At 37.3% G+C, this 19,524-nt stretch overlaps 1 protein-coding gene and 1 non-coding gene across 5 annotated transcripts in view; one reads left to right on the forward strand and one right to left on the reverse strand.

Annotated features, from left to right (window-relative positions):
- Window positions 1-18,564, forward strand: part of IPO8 (importin 8) — a 70,832-nt gene extending 52,268 nt beyond the window's left edge. For all 4 annotated transcript variants that reach the window (XM_032646058.1, XM_032646059.1, XM_032646060.1 and 1 more), the window contains 5 exons: window positions 3,728-3,948; window positions 6,229-6,434; window positions 12,683-12,886; window positions 15,351-15,467; window positions 16,561-18,564. In XM_032646058.1, coding sequence (XP_032501949.1) covers window positions 3,728-3,948; window positions 6,229-6,434; window positions 12,683-12,886; window positions 15,351-15,467; window positions 16,561-16,658 — 846 coding nt within the window. In that variant the 3' untranslated portion in view covers window positions 16,659-18,564. The remainder of the gene's footprint in view (window positions 1-3,727; window positions 3,949-6,228; window positions 6,435-12,682; window positions 12,887-15,350; window positions 15,468-16,560) is intronic.
- TRNAW-CCA lies at window positions 14,393-14,464 on the reverse strand. Its single transcript has one exon. It is a non-coding gene; the product is annotated as a tRNA-Trp (tRNA).
- Window positions 18,565-19,524: the final 960 nt, after the last annotated feature.

The following is a 19,524-nucleotide window of genomic DNA, read 5'->3' on the forward strand; positions in this document are numbered from 1 at the left end:
GAAATCTAGCTTCCATTCCTGTCCCCTCTACCATTACTTTCTTTCCCCATTTCTACTCTCCCCCCACCCCCCAGTTTTTAGTTCATCCTTTCATTTAAAAACAAAAAGCAAATAGTTATATCCATTCTCTCCTCACCTTCTTAAACAGTAGCATACTAAACATATTTTTTTCCATCTTGCCTTCTTCACTTAATAATATATCTTGCAGATCACTCCATAGTGGTATATGGAGGTATTCTGCATAATCAATCCCCATAATTGACTTTATTTTAATATAAACAGATAATTTTAGTTTTACTAATTTTGAAACCTCAAAGTTTCTTTGTATTCTTAATGGCTCTGCATGTAATAGTAGATATTTGTTAAAATGAAGCTTTGTTATTAAAACATATCAAAAAGTTTTTCAAACTTAGTTTACATTTTCTTTTGGCTTCATTGATTCACAATAATTATTTAACTGTAGTAATAATTTTTAATAGAGCCTATGTCCTATATATGCTCTATATCAGAATATGAGACAAAATCAATAGAGTTAATCAGACTAGTCATTTCTTTATAAAAATCTCAATCTTAAAAGTACCACATGTAGTCATGTGTTTTGATATTATATATTATCCTAAACAAGTCTAGTATTCTGATACTAATGTACTTACAGTTTGGCTTACTAAAGGAAACATATTGAATTTGTCTCAAATTTTTACATGAAACTCTGATTATTTTTTAATAGATTTTATTTTTCAGAGTAGTTATAGACTCTCAGAGAAATTGAGCAGAAGATACAGAGATATCTCTTGTACCACTTACCCCACACATGCATAGCCTTCCCCATTATCAACATCTCCGCCAGAGTGGTGCATTGGTTATAACTGATGAACATACTGACACATCATTATCACCCAGAGACCGCAGTTTACACTAGGGTGTACTCTTGGTGTACACACTTTATATGTTTGGACAAATGTATAATGACATAGTATCATGCAGACCAGTTTCACTACACTGCCCTAAAAACCCTCTGTATTCCACCTATTCATCCCATTCTCCCCTGAAACTTTGATTTTTAAAGTTTAATTTAAAAATGAACTTATATTAAGACCTCAGAATTTTATTTTACACAAATCATTTTAGCCCATCCCTTTTAAAAAATTGAACTATAGTTGCTGTACAATATTGTATAAGTCACAGGTGTGCAATATAGTGATTCACAATTTTTAAAGGTATACTCCATTTGTAGTTATTATAAAATATTGGTTATATTTCCCATGTTGTACAGTATATCCTTGTAGCTTATTTTATACCTAATAATTTGTACCTCTTACTCCTCTACCCCTATATTGCACCTCCCCCTTCCCTCTCCCTGCTGGTAACCCCTAGTTTGTTCTCTATATCTGTGAGTCTACTTCTTTTTTGTGATATTCACTAGTTTGTTGTATTTTTTAGATTCCACATGTAAGTGATATCATACAGTTTTTATCTTTCTCTGTCTGACTGATTTCACTTACCATAATGCCCTCCAAGTCCATCCATGTTGCTGCAAATGGCAAAATTTCATTCTTTATTATAGCTGAGTAGTATTTCATTGTGTATATATACCACATCTTCTTTTTTTACATCTTTATTGGAGTATAATTGCTTTACAATGGTGTGTTAGTTTCTGCTTTATAACAAAGTGAATCAGCTATATGTATACATATATCCCCATATCACCTCCTTCTTGGGTCTCCCTCCCACCCTCCTTATCCCACCCCTCTAGGTGGTCACAAAGCACCGAGCTGATCTCCCTGTGCTATGCACCTGCTTCCCACTAGCTATCTATTTTACGTTTGGTAGTGTATATACGTCTATGCCACTCTCTCACTTTTTCACAGCTTACCCTTCCCCCTCCCCATATCCTCAAGTCCATTCTCTAGTAGGTCTGTGTCTTTATTCCTGTCTTAGCCCTAGGTTCTTCATGACATTTTTTTTCTCTTAAATTCCATATATATGTGTGAGCATATGGTATTTGTCTTTCTCTTTCTGACTTACTTCACTCTGTATGACAGACTCTAGGTCTATCCACCTCATTACAAATAGCTCAATTTCGTTTCTTTTTATGGCTGAGTAATATTCCATTGTATATATGTGCCACATCTTTATCCATTCATCCGATGATGGACACTTAGGTTCTTTCCATCTCCAGACTATTGTAGATAGATCTGCAATGAACATTTTGGTACATGACTCTTTTTGAATTATGGTTTTCTCAGGGTATATGCCCAGTAGTGGGATGGCTGGGTCATATGGTAGTTCTATTTGTAGTTTTTTAAGGAACCTCCATACTGTTCTCCATGGTGGCTGTACCAATTCACATTCCCACAAGCAGTGCAAGAGTGTTCCCTTTTTTCCACACCCTCTCCAGCATTTATTATTTCTAGATTTTTTGATGATGGCCATTCTGACTGGTGTGAGAACCACATCTTCTTTATCCATTCACCTGTTGATGGACACTTAGGTTGCTTTCATATCTTGGCAATTGTAAATAATGCTGCTATGAACATTGGGGCACATGTATCTTTTTGAATTAGTGTTTTTGTGTTTGTTTTTTGGATATATACCCAAGTATGGAATTGCTGGGTCATATGGTAGTAGTATTTTTAGTTTTTTGAGAAATCTCCATCTGTTTTCCACAGTTAGCCCATCCCTTTTAATTGAAAGTAACTGTTAGGAAATATTTCTAATAAAATTAAACAATATTGCACTTTAGAATTGGAGTCATAGGATTTTAATGTATGAAATCCACTATTTTTCTTCAGTCTTTTACTTATACCAACAGGAATTTTCTTTTTCAAAAATTTTATTGAGATATATTTGACATATAAAATTATCTTAATTTCAGGTATACAACATGATTCAGTATTTGTATATACAGTGAAATGATCATGACAATAAGTATAGTTAACACCCATCACCATACATAGTTAAAAAATTTTTTTTCTTGTGATGAGAGCTTTTAATGTCTACTTGTTCTTAGCAACTTTCAAATGTACAATACAGTAAGTATTCTTAAGTTTAGCCACCATGTCATTCATTACATCCCTATGACTTTTTTAGGAATTTTTTTCTCAAGCGAAATTCTGATCACATCATGCTTATTTTTAGTCTCTTTTTTTTTTTTTTTTAACACTTGACCCTTGAACAATGCAGGAGTTAGAGGCGTTGACCCTCTGCACAGTCAGAAATCCACGTATAACTTACAGTTGGCCCTGTGTATACACGTTTTCTCCCTATCCGCAGATTCAACCAACTGTGGATAGTGTAGTACTGTAGTATTCACTATTGAAAAAACCCTGCATTTAAGTGGATCCATATAGTTCAAACCTGCGTTGTTCAAGGGTCAACTGTATTTCCAATATGATTTATCAAAGAAAAATTCCACCCTAGTCATTTTAACTCAAACATGGAAGTGACTAAGTCTACATTTGGATTATTGCCATCATTTGAGTGTGGACTCTTGTAGAACAATCTTCAACTAAATGTAATCTTCACATAAAATGGAAGGAGACGTTTTGGCACTACTGTAGGACCTCTTTTTGGCCATTTAAGCTCTCTGGGTTTAATAATTCTCAAAATGATTTAAACAAGCAAACGTTTCACTGTCATTAAGAGTATCTGATTTATTGATAACACTTTACCAACATTCAGCTTTCTATAAAAGTTACTTGATTTCTCTTTTTCTTTTTTCCTCTAGTGCATTCCACTCTTCGTTCAACTTGTTTTGGAGAGATTAACCCGAGGAGTCAAAACTAGTGAGCTTCGTACTATGTGTCTTCAGGTTGCAATTGCTGCCTTGTACTACAACCCTGATTTGCTGCTACATACTTTAGAACGAATTCAGTTGCCTCACAACCCTGGACCTGTAACTGTACAGTTTATAAATCAGTGGATGAATGATACAGATTGTTTTCTTGGGTATGTATGTGTCTTTTCGATTTTACACTACATTTCTATTCTGGAAAGTTGACTTTTTAATATGTACATATAATAGCATATAAAGAAAGAATTTTTATATCTTAAGAATCATTATTTTTTATTTATTTTTGGCTGCTTCGCTGCTGCACGCAGTCTTTCTCTAGTTGCCGCAAGTGGGGGCTACTCTTCGTGGCAGTGCGCGGGCTTCTCGTTGCAGTGGCCTCTCTCCTCGCAGAGCGTGGGCTCCAGGCTCGTGGGCCTCACCAGCCATGGCTCGTGGGCTCCAGAGCACAGGCTCAGTAGTTGTGACGCACGGGTCCAGCTGCTCCGCGGCACATGGGATCATCCTGGACCAGGGCTCGAACCCACGTCCCCTCCACTGGCAGGTGGATTCCCAACCACTGGGCCACCAGGGAAGCCCTTTAAGAATTATTTTTAGTGCATTGTTAATATAATATTAAATTCTTAGAGAATTAAGAATGTGTTTCAGCAGTATAATCTAGTGGAAAGAACGCAGGCTCTGAAAATTAGGTATAGCCATTCCCCGCTTGTTTTTGACTTGTGTGTATTGCTATATCTCTAGGCAACAAGAATTAAGTGTCCACTTGGGTTCCATGACTATTAAGTGTCTATGGGTAACAACATTCTAAATAGAGTCATGTTTCTAAGGAGAGTACTGGTCTGGTAAAGATATAAAGACTTCAGTGGAGCCCGTTTTCAAATGTGAGGTCAGAAGATTGTTAGTTGTAGTCCTGGTCCTACCCTGGTAGGAGAGTTTGGCTTTATGTGAAGCACTCTCCTAGCTTCCCAGCATAGGAAAAGTGAGATCCTAAGTAGTAGTTATAGGCCCACCTCAAGTGACCCAACACATATAAGTGACCCTGTTGTGCTAGAATTTGAGCTAAATTGCTGATTAATTTTTTCAAAACATTAGAAATAACTAGTGTTCTTTTTAAGTTTTGTAAGTTATCATTTAGAAAAATTTACTGAGGGGAAAATAATTTCAACAGGAGTAGTTAGGACATTGCCAAGTGGTGGGGAGATGATGGAGGGGCTTGAATTAGGATGGTAGAAAAGGAATGGGGGAGCATATTTATAAGTTGCTATGTGTATTCTAATTTTTCTACTTGTAGGAGACTGGAATTTGTCCCTGATTTAGATTTCTTATTAAAGCTTTGAAAGGAAGAGCATACTTTAAAAAGAAATTGTGCTTAAAGTTATCTCTGACAAAGATTTAGAGAGTAGAGATTTAGTCATTCACAGTTATAGTTAGTAGCATCTATAAGCAATTTTCCAAAAACAGAAAATCCGTTTCAGCTATTGTATAGATTGGGCATGCTTGAATTGTGCTCCCTTGGATTCTTCAGAGCCCCACTCGATAATCATCTTCTGTACTATGATCCATTTGACACCTGGTGTACACTACTAGTTAGAGGCTACATGGATGAGAAAGTCACCAGGTCAAGCACAGTCCCTGTTACAGTATACTATACTTTGACATTAGTAACTTGAATCAATCAAGCAATGGAAATAATGAAGAATAATAGAAGCTAGTAATATATTTGTCATTGGGTTTGTTGTATATTACTCTCATTTTGAATCCCTGCCAGTGAATTTTTTGTTCATGCCTGCAATTTTAAGTGTTATACTAATATAGAAAATCTTTTAATTCTTAATATTTTTAGTTTTAAACAATTTAGAAGAAGCATTCATACAAAAATGTGTGTAATGTATATTGGTCAAACATTTTTCCTTCAGAATTAAATTTTCCTTATCCTGTTTTACAGAACAGGACATTTAATGTTTTACTTATTAGCTATTACATTCAGCTTACTGGATGCTGAGTTTGTGGAGGAACTTTTGGCACCTGGGGTTAGTATACAGTGCCAAGATACCTTGTAGACCAATCCAATGAAGACAAAGTCTAAGGGACTCCTCATTTTTTCCATTGGATAGGAATTTTATGCTATCGTATACAGGTATTCTTGTTTTAATAAAAGTTGTTACGCTAAGGCCCAGATACAGCATTTGTATTATCATAAATTGATATTACACAAGATTCCCCATATTAATTGCAGACTCCCATAGCTCTTTGATGATGATAATTGGTTTACAAAACTTGATTTACATAGGATTTCATATAGTACAAAATGGAGATACCTCTGTGTAACTCCAGTGAATGAACCTTAGAGTACACCTTGGACATTTCTTTTTGTAATTTCTTCGGAATTTGTTCTCATTTCTCATGTGCACATTTTTTTTCACCTTTATAATTTGTAGGCATCATGACCGGAAGATGTGTATAATAGGACTGAGTATTCTTTTGGAACTGCAAAATCGACCTCCTGGAGTAGATGCTGTGGTGGGACAGATTGTGCCCTCAATTCTTTTCCTTTTCCTTGGCCTAAAGCAGGTCTGTGCTACCAAACAACTGGTAAACCGGGAAGATCACTCAAAAGCAGAGAAAGCTGATATGGAAGAAAATGGTAAAGTGTTCTAATTGAAATGAATGCTAGAATTGATTGTGATTTGAGTATGAGTTTTCTTTGAGTTTAAGTCTATTTGGAAACATTAAACAAGTGTACATTTCTTGGCCTGTTAACACGTTTAACAAATATTTTGGGTTTGTTTGACTTAATTATAGTAGTTCCTTCTTACCACAATTTTGGTTTCATGGTTTTAGTTGTCTAAAAATATTAAATGGAAAATTCTAGGAATAAACAATTCATAACTTTATTTATCTATTTATTATTGAAGTATAGTTGATTTACAATATTATGTTAGTTTCAGGTGTACAACATACATAGTGATTCACTGTTTTTATAGATTATACTCTGTTTAAAGTTATTATAAAATGTTGGCTGTATTCTGTGTGCTGTACAATATATCCTCGTGCTTATTTATTTTATACTTAGTAGTTTGTACCTCTTAATATTCTACTCTGTTTTACCCCTCCCACTTCCCTCTCCCCAACGGTAACTACTAGTTTTTTCTCCGTATCTGTGAGTCTGTTTCTGTTTTGTTATATTCATTTGTTTCTTTTATTTCTTATATTCCACATATAAGTGTGACATACAGTATTTGTCTTTCTCTGACATACTTCATTAAGCATAATATCCTCCAAGTCTATCCATGTTGTTGCAAATGGCAAGATTTCATTCTTTTTTATGGCTGAGTAATATTCCATCACGTATCTCACCACATCTTCATTATCCATTCATTTGTTGATGGATATTTGGGTTGCTTCCTTATCTTGGTTGTTGTAAATAGTGCTGCTGTTAACTTTGGCGTGTGTGTATCATTTTGAATTAGTGTTTTTGTTTTCTTTGAATATATATCTAGCAGTGAAATTGCTGGATCATACTTTCAGTTTTTTGAGAAATCTTCATGTTGTTTTCCGTAGTGGCTGCACCAATTTACATCCCCACCAACAGTGTGCAAGGGTTCCCTTTTCTCCATATTCTTGCCAACATTTGTTATTTGTTGATAGCCATTCTTACTAAGAGGGATGAGATGATATCTCATTGTGGTTTTGATTTGCATATCTCTAATGATCAGCAATGTTGAACGTCTTTCATGTGCCTGTTGGCCATCTGTATATCTTCTTTGGAAAAATGACTATTCAGGTCTTCTGCCCATTTTTTAATTGGGTCATTTAGTTTTTTGACATTGAGTTGTGTGAGCTGTTTATATATTTTGGATATTAACCCCTTATTGTAGCATATCATTTGCAAATATTTTCTCCAATTTATAGGTTGTCTTTTCATTTTGTCGATGGTTTCCTTTGCTGTGCAAAAGTGTTTAAATTTAATTAGGTCCCATTTGTTTATTTTTGCTTTAGTGTCCTTTGCCTTAGGAGACCCCCCCCAAAAATACTGTTACAATTTATGTCAAAGTGTGTTCTGGGGCTTCCCTGGTGGCACAGTGGTTGAGAGTCCGCCTGCCAATGCAGGGGACACGGGTTTGTGCCCTGGTCTGGGAAGATCCCACATGCCGCGGAGCAGCTGGGCCCGTGAGCCATGGCCACTGAGCATGCGCGTCCGGAGCCTGTGCTCTGCAACGGGAGAGGCCACAACAGTGAGAGGCCCGCATATCGAAAAAAAAAAAAAAAAGAGTGTTCTGCTTTTCTTCTAGGAGTTTTATGGTTTCTGGTTATACATTTAGGTCTTTAATCCATTTTGAGTTTATTTTTGTACATGGCGTGAGAAAATGTTCTAATCTCATTCTTTTGCATGTAGCTGTCCAGTTTTCCCAGCACCACTTATTATTGAAGAAACTGATATTCCCCATTGTATATTCTTGCCTCCTTTGTCATAGATGAATCAACCCTAAACACAGGAGTTTATTTCTGGGCTGTCTATTCTGTTCCATTGATCTGTGTGTCTGTTTTTGTGCCAGTACTATACTGTTTTGATTACTGTAGCTTTGTAGCATAGTCTGAAATCAAGGAGCATGATACCTCCAAGCTCTGTTCTCTTTTGTCAAGATTGCTTTGGCAATTCAGGGTCTTTTATGGTTCCATATAAATTTTAGGAAGATTTGTTCTAGTTCTGTGAAAGATATCATGGGTATTTTGATAGGCTTTAAATCTATGGATTGCTTTGGGTAGTATGGATTTTTTAAATGATATTCTTCCAATCCATGAACATGGGATATCTTTCTATTTCTTTGTATCATCTTTCGTTTCCTTCATCATTGTTTTATAATTTTCAGAGTAGAGGTCTTTCACCTCCTTGGTTAAGTTTATTCCTAGGTTTTTAATTCTTTTTGATGCAATTTTAAACAGGATTGTTTTCTTGCTTTCTCTTTCTGCAACTTTACTGAATTCATTTATTAGTTCTAAAAGCTTTTCAGTGGAGACTTTAGGGTTTTCTGTATATAGTATTTTGTCATCTGAAAATAGTGACAGTTTTACTTCCCTTCCAACTTGGATGCCTTTGATTTCTTTTTCTTGTCTGATGGCTGTGGCTGGAATTTCCAATAGTATGTTAAATAGAAGTGGCGAGAGTGCGTATCCTTATCTTTAGAGGAAAATCTTTTAGCTTTCACTGTTGCGTATGATGTTAACTGTAGGTTTGTCATAAATGGCCCTTATTATGTTGAGATATTTTCCCTCTATACCCACTTTGATGAGAGTTTTTGTCATGAATGGATGTTGAATTTGGTCAAATGCTTTTTATGTAGCTCTTGTGATGATCATGTGATTTTTATCCTTTCTTTTTTTTTTTTTAATGTGGTGTATCACATTGATTGATTTGTGAATATTGAATCATCTTTGCATCCCTGGAATAAATCTCACTGGATCGTGGTGTATCATCCATTTCTATAAATTGTTGAGTTTGGTTTGCTAATATTCTGTTCAGGATTTTTGCATCTATATTCATCAGAGATATTGGCCTGTAACTTTCTTTTTTTGTTATGTCTTTGTCTGCTTTTGGTGGCCTCATAGGATGAACTTGGGTTCTCTTCAGTTTTTTGGAATAGTTTGAGAAGAATAGGTATTAGCTTTTCTTTATACATTTCATAGAGTTCTCATGTTAAACTGTCCAGTCCTGGACTTTTGTTTGCTGGGAGTCTTTTTATTATGAATTCAGTTTCACTGCTAGTGATCTCTTTATTCAGATTGTCTATATCTTCCTGACTGGGTCTTGGAAGATTGTATGTTTCTAAAAATGTTTCCATTCCTTCTAGGTTGTCTAATTTGTTGGCATATAAATATTTGTAGTATTCACTTATGATTTTTTGGTATCCCTGTGATATCAGTTGTAATTTCTCCTCTTTCATTTCTTGTTTTATTTGTTTGGGCCCTCTCTCTTTTTTTTTTTTTTTTTTTGCGGTACGCGGGCCTCTCACTGCTGCGGCCTCTCCCGCCGCAGAGCACAGGCTCTGGACACGCAGGCTCAGCGGCCATGGCCCATGGGCCCAGCCGCTCCACAGCATGTGGGATCTTCCCAGACCGGGGCACGAACCCGTGTCCCCTGCATCGGCAGGCAGATCTCAACCACTGCACCACCAGGGAAGCCCTTTTTTTGCATTTTTAAAAAAACATCTTTATTGGAGTATAATTGCTAAACAATGGTGTGTTAGTTTCTGCTTTATAACAAAGTGAATTAGTTATACAGATATATATGTCCCCATATCTCTTCCCTCTTGCATCTCCCTCCCTCCCACCCTCCCTATCTCACCCCTCTACGTGGTCACAAAGCACCGAGCTGATCTCCCTGTGCTATGCGACTGCTTCCCACTAGCTATTTTACGTTTGGTAGTGTATGTATGTCCATGCCACTCTCTCACTTTGTCCCAGCTTACCCTTCCCCCTCCCTGTATCCTCAAGTCCATTCTCTAGTAGGTCTGCATCTTTATTCCCATCTTGCCCCTAGGTTCTTCATGACCATTTTTTTTTTTTTAGATTCCATATATATGTGTTAGCATATGGTATTTGTTTTTCTCTTTCTGACTTACTTCACTCTGAATGACAGTCTCTAGGTCCATCCACCTCATTACGGATAACTCAGTTTTGTTCCTTTTTATGGCTGAGTAATATTCCACTGTATATATGTGCCACATCTTCTTTATCCATTCATCTGTTGATGGACACATAGGTTGCTTCCATGGCCTGGCTATTGTAAATAGAGCTGCAATGACCATTTTGGTACATGACTCCTTTTGAATTATGGTTTTCTCAGCATATATGCCCAGTAGTGGGATTGCTGGGTCATATGGTAGTTCTATGTGTAGTTTTTTAAGCAACCTCCATACTGTTCTCCATAGTGGCTGTATTAATTTACATTCCCACCAACAGTGCAAGAGCGGTCCCTTTTCTCCACACCCTCTCTAGCATTTATTGTTTGTAGATTTTTTGATGATGGCCATTCTGACCGGTGTGAGATACCTCATTGTAGTTTTGATTTGCATTTCTCTAATGATTAATTATGTTGAGCATTCTTTCATGTGTTTGTTGGCAATCTGTATATCTTTTTTGGAGGAATGTCTATTTAGGTCTTCTGCCCATTTTCGGACTGGGTTGTTTGTTTTTTGATTCTCTTGTTTCTTGAGGTAGGCCTGAATTGCTATAAACTTCCCTATTAGAACTGCTTTTGCTGTGTCCTGTAGATTTCAGAAAGTTCTGTTTTTATTTTCATTTGTCTCAAGGTATTTTCTGATTTCCTCTTTAATTTCTTCATTCATCCATTGGTGTTTTAGTAGCATGTTGTTTAGTCTCCATATGTTTATGTGTTTCCCATTTTTCTACCTGTAATTGATTTCTAGTTTCATACTGCTGTGGTCAGAAAAAGTGTTTAATATAATTTCTTTCCCCTTAAATTTGTTGAGACTTGTTTTGTGGCCTAGCATGTGTTGTCTCCTGGAGAATGTTCTATGTTCACTTGAAAGAATGTGTATTCTGCCATTTTGGGATGTAATGTCCTGTAGATACCTATTAAGTACAACTGGTCTAATGTGTCATTTAAGACTACTGTTTCCTTATTGATTTTCTGTCTGGATGGTCTGTCCAGTGATGTAGGTGGGTTAAAATTTCCTCCTATTATTGTATTTTTGTCAATTTCTCCCTTTATGTCTGTTAATATTTGTTTTATATATTTAGATGCATATATGTTAACAAATGTTATATTCTCTTCTTGTATCGATCCTTTTATCATTATATAATGCCCTTTTTTGTCTTTTGTTATAGCCTTTGTTTTAAAGTCTACTTTATCTGATATGCATATTGCTACCCCTTCTTTCTTGTTTCCATTGCATGAAATATATTTTTCCATCCCCTCACTTTCAGTCTGTGTGTGTCTTTAACTCTGAAGTGAGTCTCTTGTAATTGTTTGTTTTGCTAAATATATGCAGACAATCACAGAATTTTTTTCAGTATGTTGCATTCTTTATAATTTCTCGCTTTGCTCTCTAATGGGTTATAATTATTATGACTTGAGGGAAATTTTCTAGTAATTTTCTAGTAAGTCAAAACTATGGTTTCTTGCATTATCCCTAAAACTACTTTGCAGTTGAATCCAGGTACTTCAGTATGGTGTGTTTTATAGAACTAGGTTTAGATTAATATTGCCTGGTTTAGGTTTACTCCAGGTTTCTCCTCTTAGGTTGATTTCATTCTGCATTTACTGTCTTCTGGTTATTTATAATACTGGACTAACTGCTTGGAACAGACCAACCCTGAAAATAGAAACTGAATCTATGGGGATATACAATTCAGCTTTCAATTTTTTTAACCCACATATAGCTAATTATTTTTCCTCTGTATTTCTATATTTTTCTGTTTCTATTAGCAGAAATGACCTCTTCATTTGAGCATTTCCGAGCAGTTCATAATCAACTTAGTTAATTGCTAAGAGACTCAAATTCTCAGTGGTAGGTCATTGTTATTTAAAACACATGCACTGAATACATAATCATTTTATGTCTTTTTTGACAAAAAAGTTAATTTGGGAATCTGTGGCTAAATAGTATATATTAATGGATGTGAAGCAGCCATAGTAAAACAGTAATAATGTTCATCTTTAGAGATAGAAATTGTTTTGAGTGAGGAGGATAAAGTCATTTTCAGTTTAGCAACTACAGTAAAGATAAGGTTTATTTTTATAATTTTACATAAAATCATTTGGTCATTTTTCCATTTCTGGAATGTCATTTATTATTTTTATTTTTTTTATGGAATTTATATTTTGTCCTTATGTGTTTGATTCCTTTTAAATAAATAATGGACTCACAGAAGAGATTTCAAGTGATGAAGAGGAGACGAATGTAACTGCTCAAGCAATGCAGTCAAATAATGGAAGAGGTGAAGATGAGGAGGAAGATGATGATGACTGGGATGAAGAAGTATTGGAAGAAACTGCCCTTGAGGGATTCAGCACTCCACTGGACCTTGACAATAGTGTGGATGAATATCAATTTTTTACACAAGCCCTGCTGAGTATGTTGTTACTCCCTGAATCTTCAGATATGTTTTTCATTTCCATCTATTAGAAGTTGTTTTGGGATCTTCCCCCAAGTTGGTTTAGATTCCCTTTAAATTTTTAATTTATTTTTAATTATAGAAATCCCCAAACATACACAAAATGAGAGCAAATAGCATAATGAAACATCCATCACCCAATCCCAGCAACCTTAATCGTTGTAAAGTGGCAGGGTGAGGCTGCAGGGTATCCTCACAAAAGTAATTACAGGCAAGAGTATCTGCATATATTGTTCATCCTCTAGATATGAATGGATAAGGATTTTTGCAGAATGAAGTATCTCACATATGTTGCTTAAAAATTGTGGCCATATTGGGGCTTCCCTGGTGGCGCAGTGTTTGGGAGTCCGCCTGCCGATGAAGGGGACATGGGTTCGTGCCCCGGTCTGGGAGGATCCCACATGCCGCGGAGCGGCTGGGCCCCTGGGCCATGGCCACTGGGCCTGCACGTCCGGAGCCTGTGCTTCGCAACGGGAGAGGCCACAACAGTGAGAAGCCCGCGTACCACAAAAAAAAAATAAAAATAAAAATAAAAAATTGTGGCCATAAACTTATTAGCAATTCAGAATCCCCATGTGAATGAACAGAGTCCAATAGAGAGTAGATTTTTACTACATAAGCAATTTACCAATTTGTACAGCAAAGGACACTAGAAACTCAAAGATTGGGAGAAAATATTTGTCATGTACATGTCATAGGCTTAAGACCCACAGATTACAAAGGCCTTCTATAAATGAATAAGACCAATAACCCAGTAGAAGAATGAAAGATATAAATGGAAAACTTACAGAATTAAAAATAAATAATAAGCCAATGAAAGCATTTAGAAAATTATTATAAACAAATTATAATGAAAAAATCCCACTAAATAGGTTGTTTTATACTTACATCATATTTCTCTGGTAATACCATAATTTAGCTTATTTCCACTGATGGACATATAAGATATTTCCAGGGTTTTTCTTTTTTACAAGCAATATTAAATTGAACATCCTTGTGTATAAAATATTGTTACTAACAAGGCAATGGTAGTGTAATATATTGACATTATTTAGTATGCCAGTGTATTGGTTGTTACAAATACCATTAATGAACCACCTCTATGATTTATTGAAATTCAGCCGGAACAAGAGGTAGAGAGTACAGGGAATGATATTCCAAAGCATGAGGAAGATAAGAGTGTAAATATGGAGACTGGGATGTGGAGGGTACGCTCTAAGGCAGTTACTTCCAGACCTGGGTGTGCATCATAGGCAACAAAGAAGCTCTTAGGTCTTGAGTAGGATCTCAGCATATGTATTTTGAAAATGCTCCTCAAGAGATAGGCAGCCAGTTTTGGCTCAGTCAGCATATAAGGACCACTGCTTAAAGTCTCTGTGAAGTAGTAAAATTGTACCAGCCTTGAAATCTGGTGGGTTTTTTTTTCCCTTTTTCTTTTTGGCTGTGCAGCATGCGGGATCTTATTTCCCTGACCAGGAATTGAACCTGTGCCCCCTGCAATGGAAGCAGGGGTCTTAACCACTGGACCACCAGGGAAGTCCCCCAGTCTTGAATTCTGGACTGAGATTGTCTTTATCCCATTTCCCATTAGAGTGTTTTTGAATGTTTTTCTGTAAAGAGGTGACCTTGGGGATATGATAATTTCCTTCAGGGGTATTATCTGATGATGATGTCCAAAAAGAACTGAAGGGGGCTAGACTCGGGAACCAAGCGTTAGGAAATTACTTTATTGATTTAGGAGTAATAGAGCCCTGGAGTGGGAGGATGGCATTTGATGGGACAAAGCGTATCAGTGAAAGACATCAAGAAAGCAGCACAGAATTGGATGTGGAGAGAGCATGATTAAAGATGTTAGGCATTTACAGTGGTTGACTAGGAGACTGATAGAACTAGTGATGGAAATGGGAGATAAGGAGGGTTTGGGAGGTAAAATATTAAATTTGGTTACAGTTGTACTGAGTTTGAGGTGAGCTATCCAAAGTAAAAGACCAGGAGGCTTAGGGAACAGTTTTGCCTAAAGGTACAAATTTGAGTTTTTGGCATAGAAGTGATGCTGAAGGAGCAGGTAGCATAAGAATTCCTGAGGAAAATGGTAACAAGTGAGTAAGGTGTTTCCCAAGATCTGGATTTTAGGCAGCATTCATAGTTCGTAAAAACCCAGGAAGAAGAGGAGATGGGGAGGGAGCAGAGAACTAGGCAAAACAGATTTGTGATGTCCCAACCTTTCTTTATAGCCCCACGTAGGTCGAGTACTAAAGTGAGTACTCAGGAGTAATCCTTTGTTGGAATAAGTTTTATCACCTATTGTCTGTGATCATTTCATTGTAATCTGATTGTGTTATTAGTTATCCTCTGAAATAATAATTGTCATTGGACTCCTTTATTTTTCCTTCTCCCTCAACACACCCCCAAAATACAACAGCTGTGCAGAATCGGGATGCTGCCTGGTACCAGCTGCTGATGGCACCGCTCAGTGAGGATCAGAGGAGGGCACTACAGGAGGTGTACACACTGGCCGAGCACCGAAGGACGGTAGCAGGTCAGCCAGCATGATTTCTAGATCGGAGTGCATGTGTCAGAGTGCCCGTATTCAGCTTTTATTTTACGAGCCTGGTGGCACCTAAATACTTTTCTAAAAATTGTTAGAGGCCAACCTTTCAAGATAATAAGGAATTATCATTATTGTATGATCTTTTTAATCATCCATGATATATTAGCTCTGTGAAACACCATGTGTTAATGTGTCTTTAGTGGTGTTCTTATTCACACCCTTATCCTATTTTGGAGCCAAAGGTAAGATGTAAAGGTTGGGATGAATCTTGCTGAGGGGGAGTTAATCAGCTGGGTCACCCACCTAAACATCTAAACAACAGATGGGTCAAAAGCATTTTATGAATTCTTGCAGGGAGCTTGTATTCCTAGAAATTGAAATACTCTCCATTTCTATTTGTTGGGCTTTATGTGTTAGTGATTCTCGTTGATTTTCAGTTTTTGAGCTGGAGAAATTATTTTACACAGACGTTGTTATGGTCACTCCTAGAAATTAATGGAAGATTTTGTAATTACAGAAGTATTTTAGTGGGGAACATCATGGAATACGAATCTAGAGTTTAGAACCCAGGTTCTTCTGCTTGGATTTAGGCTTTAAGTCCTGTACAGATTCTGTATCGGCCCTCCTGATGTGAGAAGTCAGTGCCCTTTCAGCAATAAACACTAGCTTTGAGCCTTGTTTTTATTTTGCTCAGTTTTAGCAAATAGTCTTTCCAAGATAGAAAATATAACTACAGTCTTCCTTCGGTATCTGTGTGTGGGGGGGATTGTTTCCCTGACCTGCCTTGGATACCAAAATCTGAGGATGCTCACGTCCCCTGTTAAAATGGTGTGGTGCAGTGGGCCCTCTGTATCTGTGTGTTCCGTATCTGCTGGTTCCGCATCCCCAGACACCAAGATGATGGTACTTACTGACACGGGTTTATTAAAGGCTAATGTTCAATTGGGCAGAATAATTAATACCACGATTCACATTCCTTCACAGTACTAACTCTAAAGAATCTGGCCCCTTTGAGGTTATTTCCAACTTTGTCACCTTAAATACTCCTCTCTTTTCCCCCCTTTCTCTTGGCAAATGTTAGAGGCAAAGAAGAAGATTGAACAACAGGGAGGCTTCACCTTTGAAAACAAAGGAGTCCTCTCTGCATTTAACTTTGGGACTATGCCCACCAACAACTGAAAGAAGGAAGATCAACCGACCAAATGTCATCGCTACGTGGTACGTCAGCCGGAAGGAGAGGGTCAAGGGGACCCGGGGCTACTCTTTGTGCCACCTGCTGTGCCAGTTACTGCCTGGTGTCCGGCATCACCTTTCTCCACCCCTGCATCCCCTTTGACCTTTCTCACCCTGAAATATATATTTTAAGCAGCTACTGTAACGTATGAAATTAAAGAACAACAAAATCATTGGACTGCAAAGGACAAAGCATATGCTCCAAAGGATGAATGACCAAGGTGGTTTTAGAGGATTGGATGGAATTGCACGTCTCAGGTTTTGCCATGCAGAATCAATGGATTTATGCGAATAACAGTGCCTTCTGTTGTACATGAATTATCTGAAAAAATTTTTTTGGAGTGCATTGCAATTTTTTTTAAGGCATAAAACATATTTCTAGATAAATGTAAACCTTGGCTATATGTTGACTTATTCTGCATTTCACTATGTGAATTTACTGTTAGGACGTTAGCTACAAGTCACTCTGGTTTCAAAATCATCACTGCTCCCCTTGCTCTCCACTGCTGCTGGGGGTTTTCTTCAGGGGTTGTACAATATGCACTGGCTCTGGTTTTTCATAAGGTGTTTTTTCCTAAAGATGTGGCTTTCCTAAGAAGTGTCTTATTCTCTCTTCCATCATATTTTTCAGCCCTGAAAGGGGTGGTATTTCTTTTGAGTCAGCCTATATGAATATCGATTTCATTCATAACCTAATAAGTTCAGGACTCAAAAATTTCTTGGCAGCGAGTGGCAGGGACTCTTTTCATCACTGGAATTAACAATCAGTCCAAGTATATTCTGAATCATTCACTTAATTATGCAATTAATTGACAGTTATACTAAAGCACATTGGACTTCTATGAGAAAGGTGCTACATAAGCACACTGTCTTTCTGGATGGGGGCTTGCATTTTCAGTAACTTATCATTCCAGCTGTGTTGGACCTGGGTCCAAAACATTTTGTAACAATATTTTTTATCTAGGAAAAAGACCCAAGTAAATCTTACTTCTTGCTTTCTCACACATCTGAATTTTCTCCTATCTAATCTGTCCTAGTTTTTATTATAGCTCAGTTTGGCTTCTTATATTTTTCAAGGGTTGGGGATATCAGTCAGCTGCACTCTGACATGGTAATGATGCAAGATATCCCATGATAAATATCGCAGATGGAGGTTACAGCTGTTTTTCTGAACTGATTCAACACCAGAACATGGGTCACAGTGTTTTCATTCAGTAAAGCAAAAGTGAATTTTCAGAATTTAATATATTTCTGGATATGATACAGTTGTCCGTTTTTGTGAAATGTTTGCGGCTTATATTTTCCATCAGTCACTGGAGGAATTTTCTCCAGGTGTTTTCTATATTACCATCCCTTTTTAATATGAACTCTTTTTAGAATTTTAGGTTATTTAAGTAGTTTTTTACAGAAGTAGCCCAAGAAGCCATGAGTTTCAGAGTCAAATGATCCCCTGCTTTCTTCTGGCCCCTCTTCCCAAGGCATTGATGCTGAATGTGCCAGCTGGCGGTTAGAAGAGAAAGATGGTGTGGGGGAGACTGTAGACATCGTAAGCTTTGAAGCTCTTCTTTTTCTCCTCATGTCCCAAATGGTTTAATTTTAACATAAGTAACATGCCTTCACACTGGACTGTAAAAGGCATGTGATTTTATTTTTGTGATGTATTGTCTTCTGCAGTATTAAAGGGAAAGAAGTGTTAATGTGTATCATCCTATCTTGTTTTTGAAGCCAGGGTAGTTGTACAGTTTTGTTACCAGCAGTGCTAACCTGAATGTGATATGATTACCTTGGAAAGGCAGGAACTCATATGAATGTACTGTAAAATAAAATGCGGACTGATTCCTAGGATCTTGAACTCCTCTGTGTGAAATGTTTTCTGAAATGTGGAGGTGCTAAAGCAGGTGATAAAAACCCATCAGTGTGTGTTTTCCTGACTCCCGGGGACCTGGAGCAAGGTGACCATAGGTCTGGGAGGGTAGCAAGGGCTCATCAGGAACAGCTAAAGACTGGGGAGTGGTTGGGGGCTAGAGCCCCCAACGAAGGTGTCCAAATAAGAGCTGCAGAAGCTCTGAAAAAGCAAGGTCATTCAACCACATCAGGACCTTGAAGGAAAGGAAAAAATGCCTGAGGTGGAGCCATTTTCTGATGGGCTGCCATCAAATTAGGAGTGGAATGGTAAGCGCCGGCCTTTTGATTCTCAGATGTTTACCTAGCATGAAAATAAGTTCCTCCTTCCCACCTCTAATTTATGTTAAGACCACACTGAACCAGTTAATTGTTAATCAGTGAAAATTCTAAAGAAAGAAAACAATGAAATTATGTCATTTATTTAATAGAGTGAATTACAGTGCAGTTTTCTGTTCAGCAGGGGAGACTGGAAATTGTAATAAATTTATGGAGGAAATCAAGGAAAACTTGGCCACGTGATCAGAGACCACCAGCATTTGTATGTATGTATACATGTGTGTATGCATGTGTTTTATCTATAAACAAAATCATTTCAGATAAGCCTTAAATGGTAAGCCTTCCTGTCCCCGTTTCACTCTCTCCATCGAGATCAGTGTACAAGTGGGTTGGAAACTTCTCAGACAGTCCACTTGTGAGTAAGGCCACAAAATCAACGAAAAAAAGGTTGGACTATGTTTTCAGGAAGAAGCATAAACGGCGCAACTGTGGCTGATCCTGTAGAGGTGTGTATGCAGCAGAACTTTGAGTGTCTGGGCAGCAGGAGAGTCTGGGGCAGACAGCAGTGCTCGCAGAGGGAGGAGAGGTGTACAAGGCTCTGACATCAAGTGGGGAGGTGAGCGAATGCACA

This window comes from Phocoena sinus, chromosome 10 (genome assembly GCF_008692025.1).
Source record: "Phocoena sinus isolate mPhoSin1 chromosome 10, mPhoSin1.pri, whole genome shotgun sequence".
In the NCBI taxonomy this organism is placed as follows: domain Eukaryota; kingdom Metazoa; phylum Chordata; class Mammalia; order Artiodactyla; family Phocoenidae; genus Phocoena; species Phocoena sinus.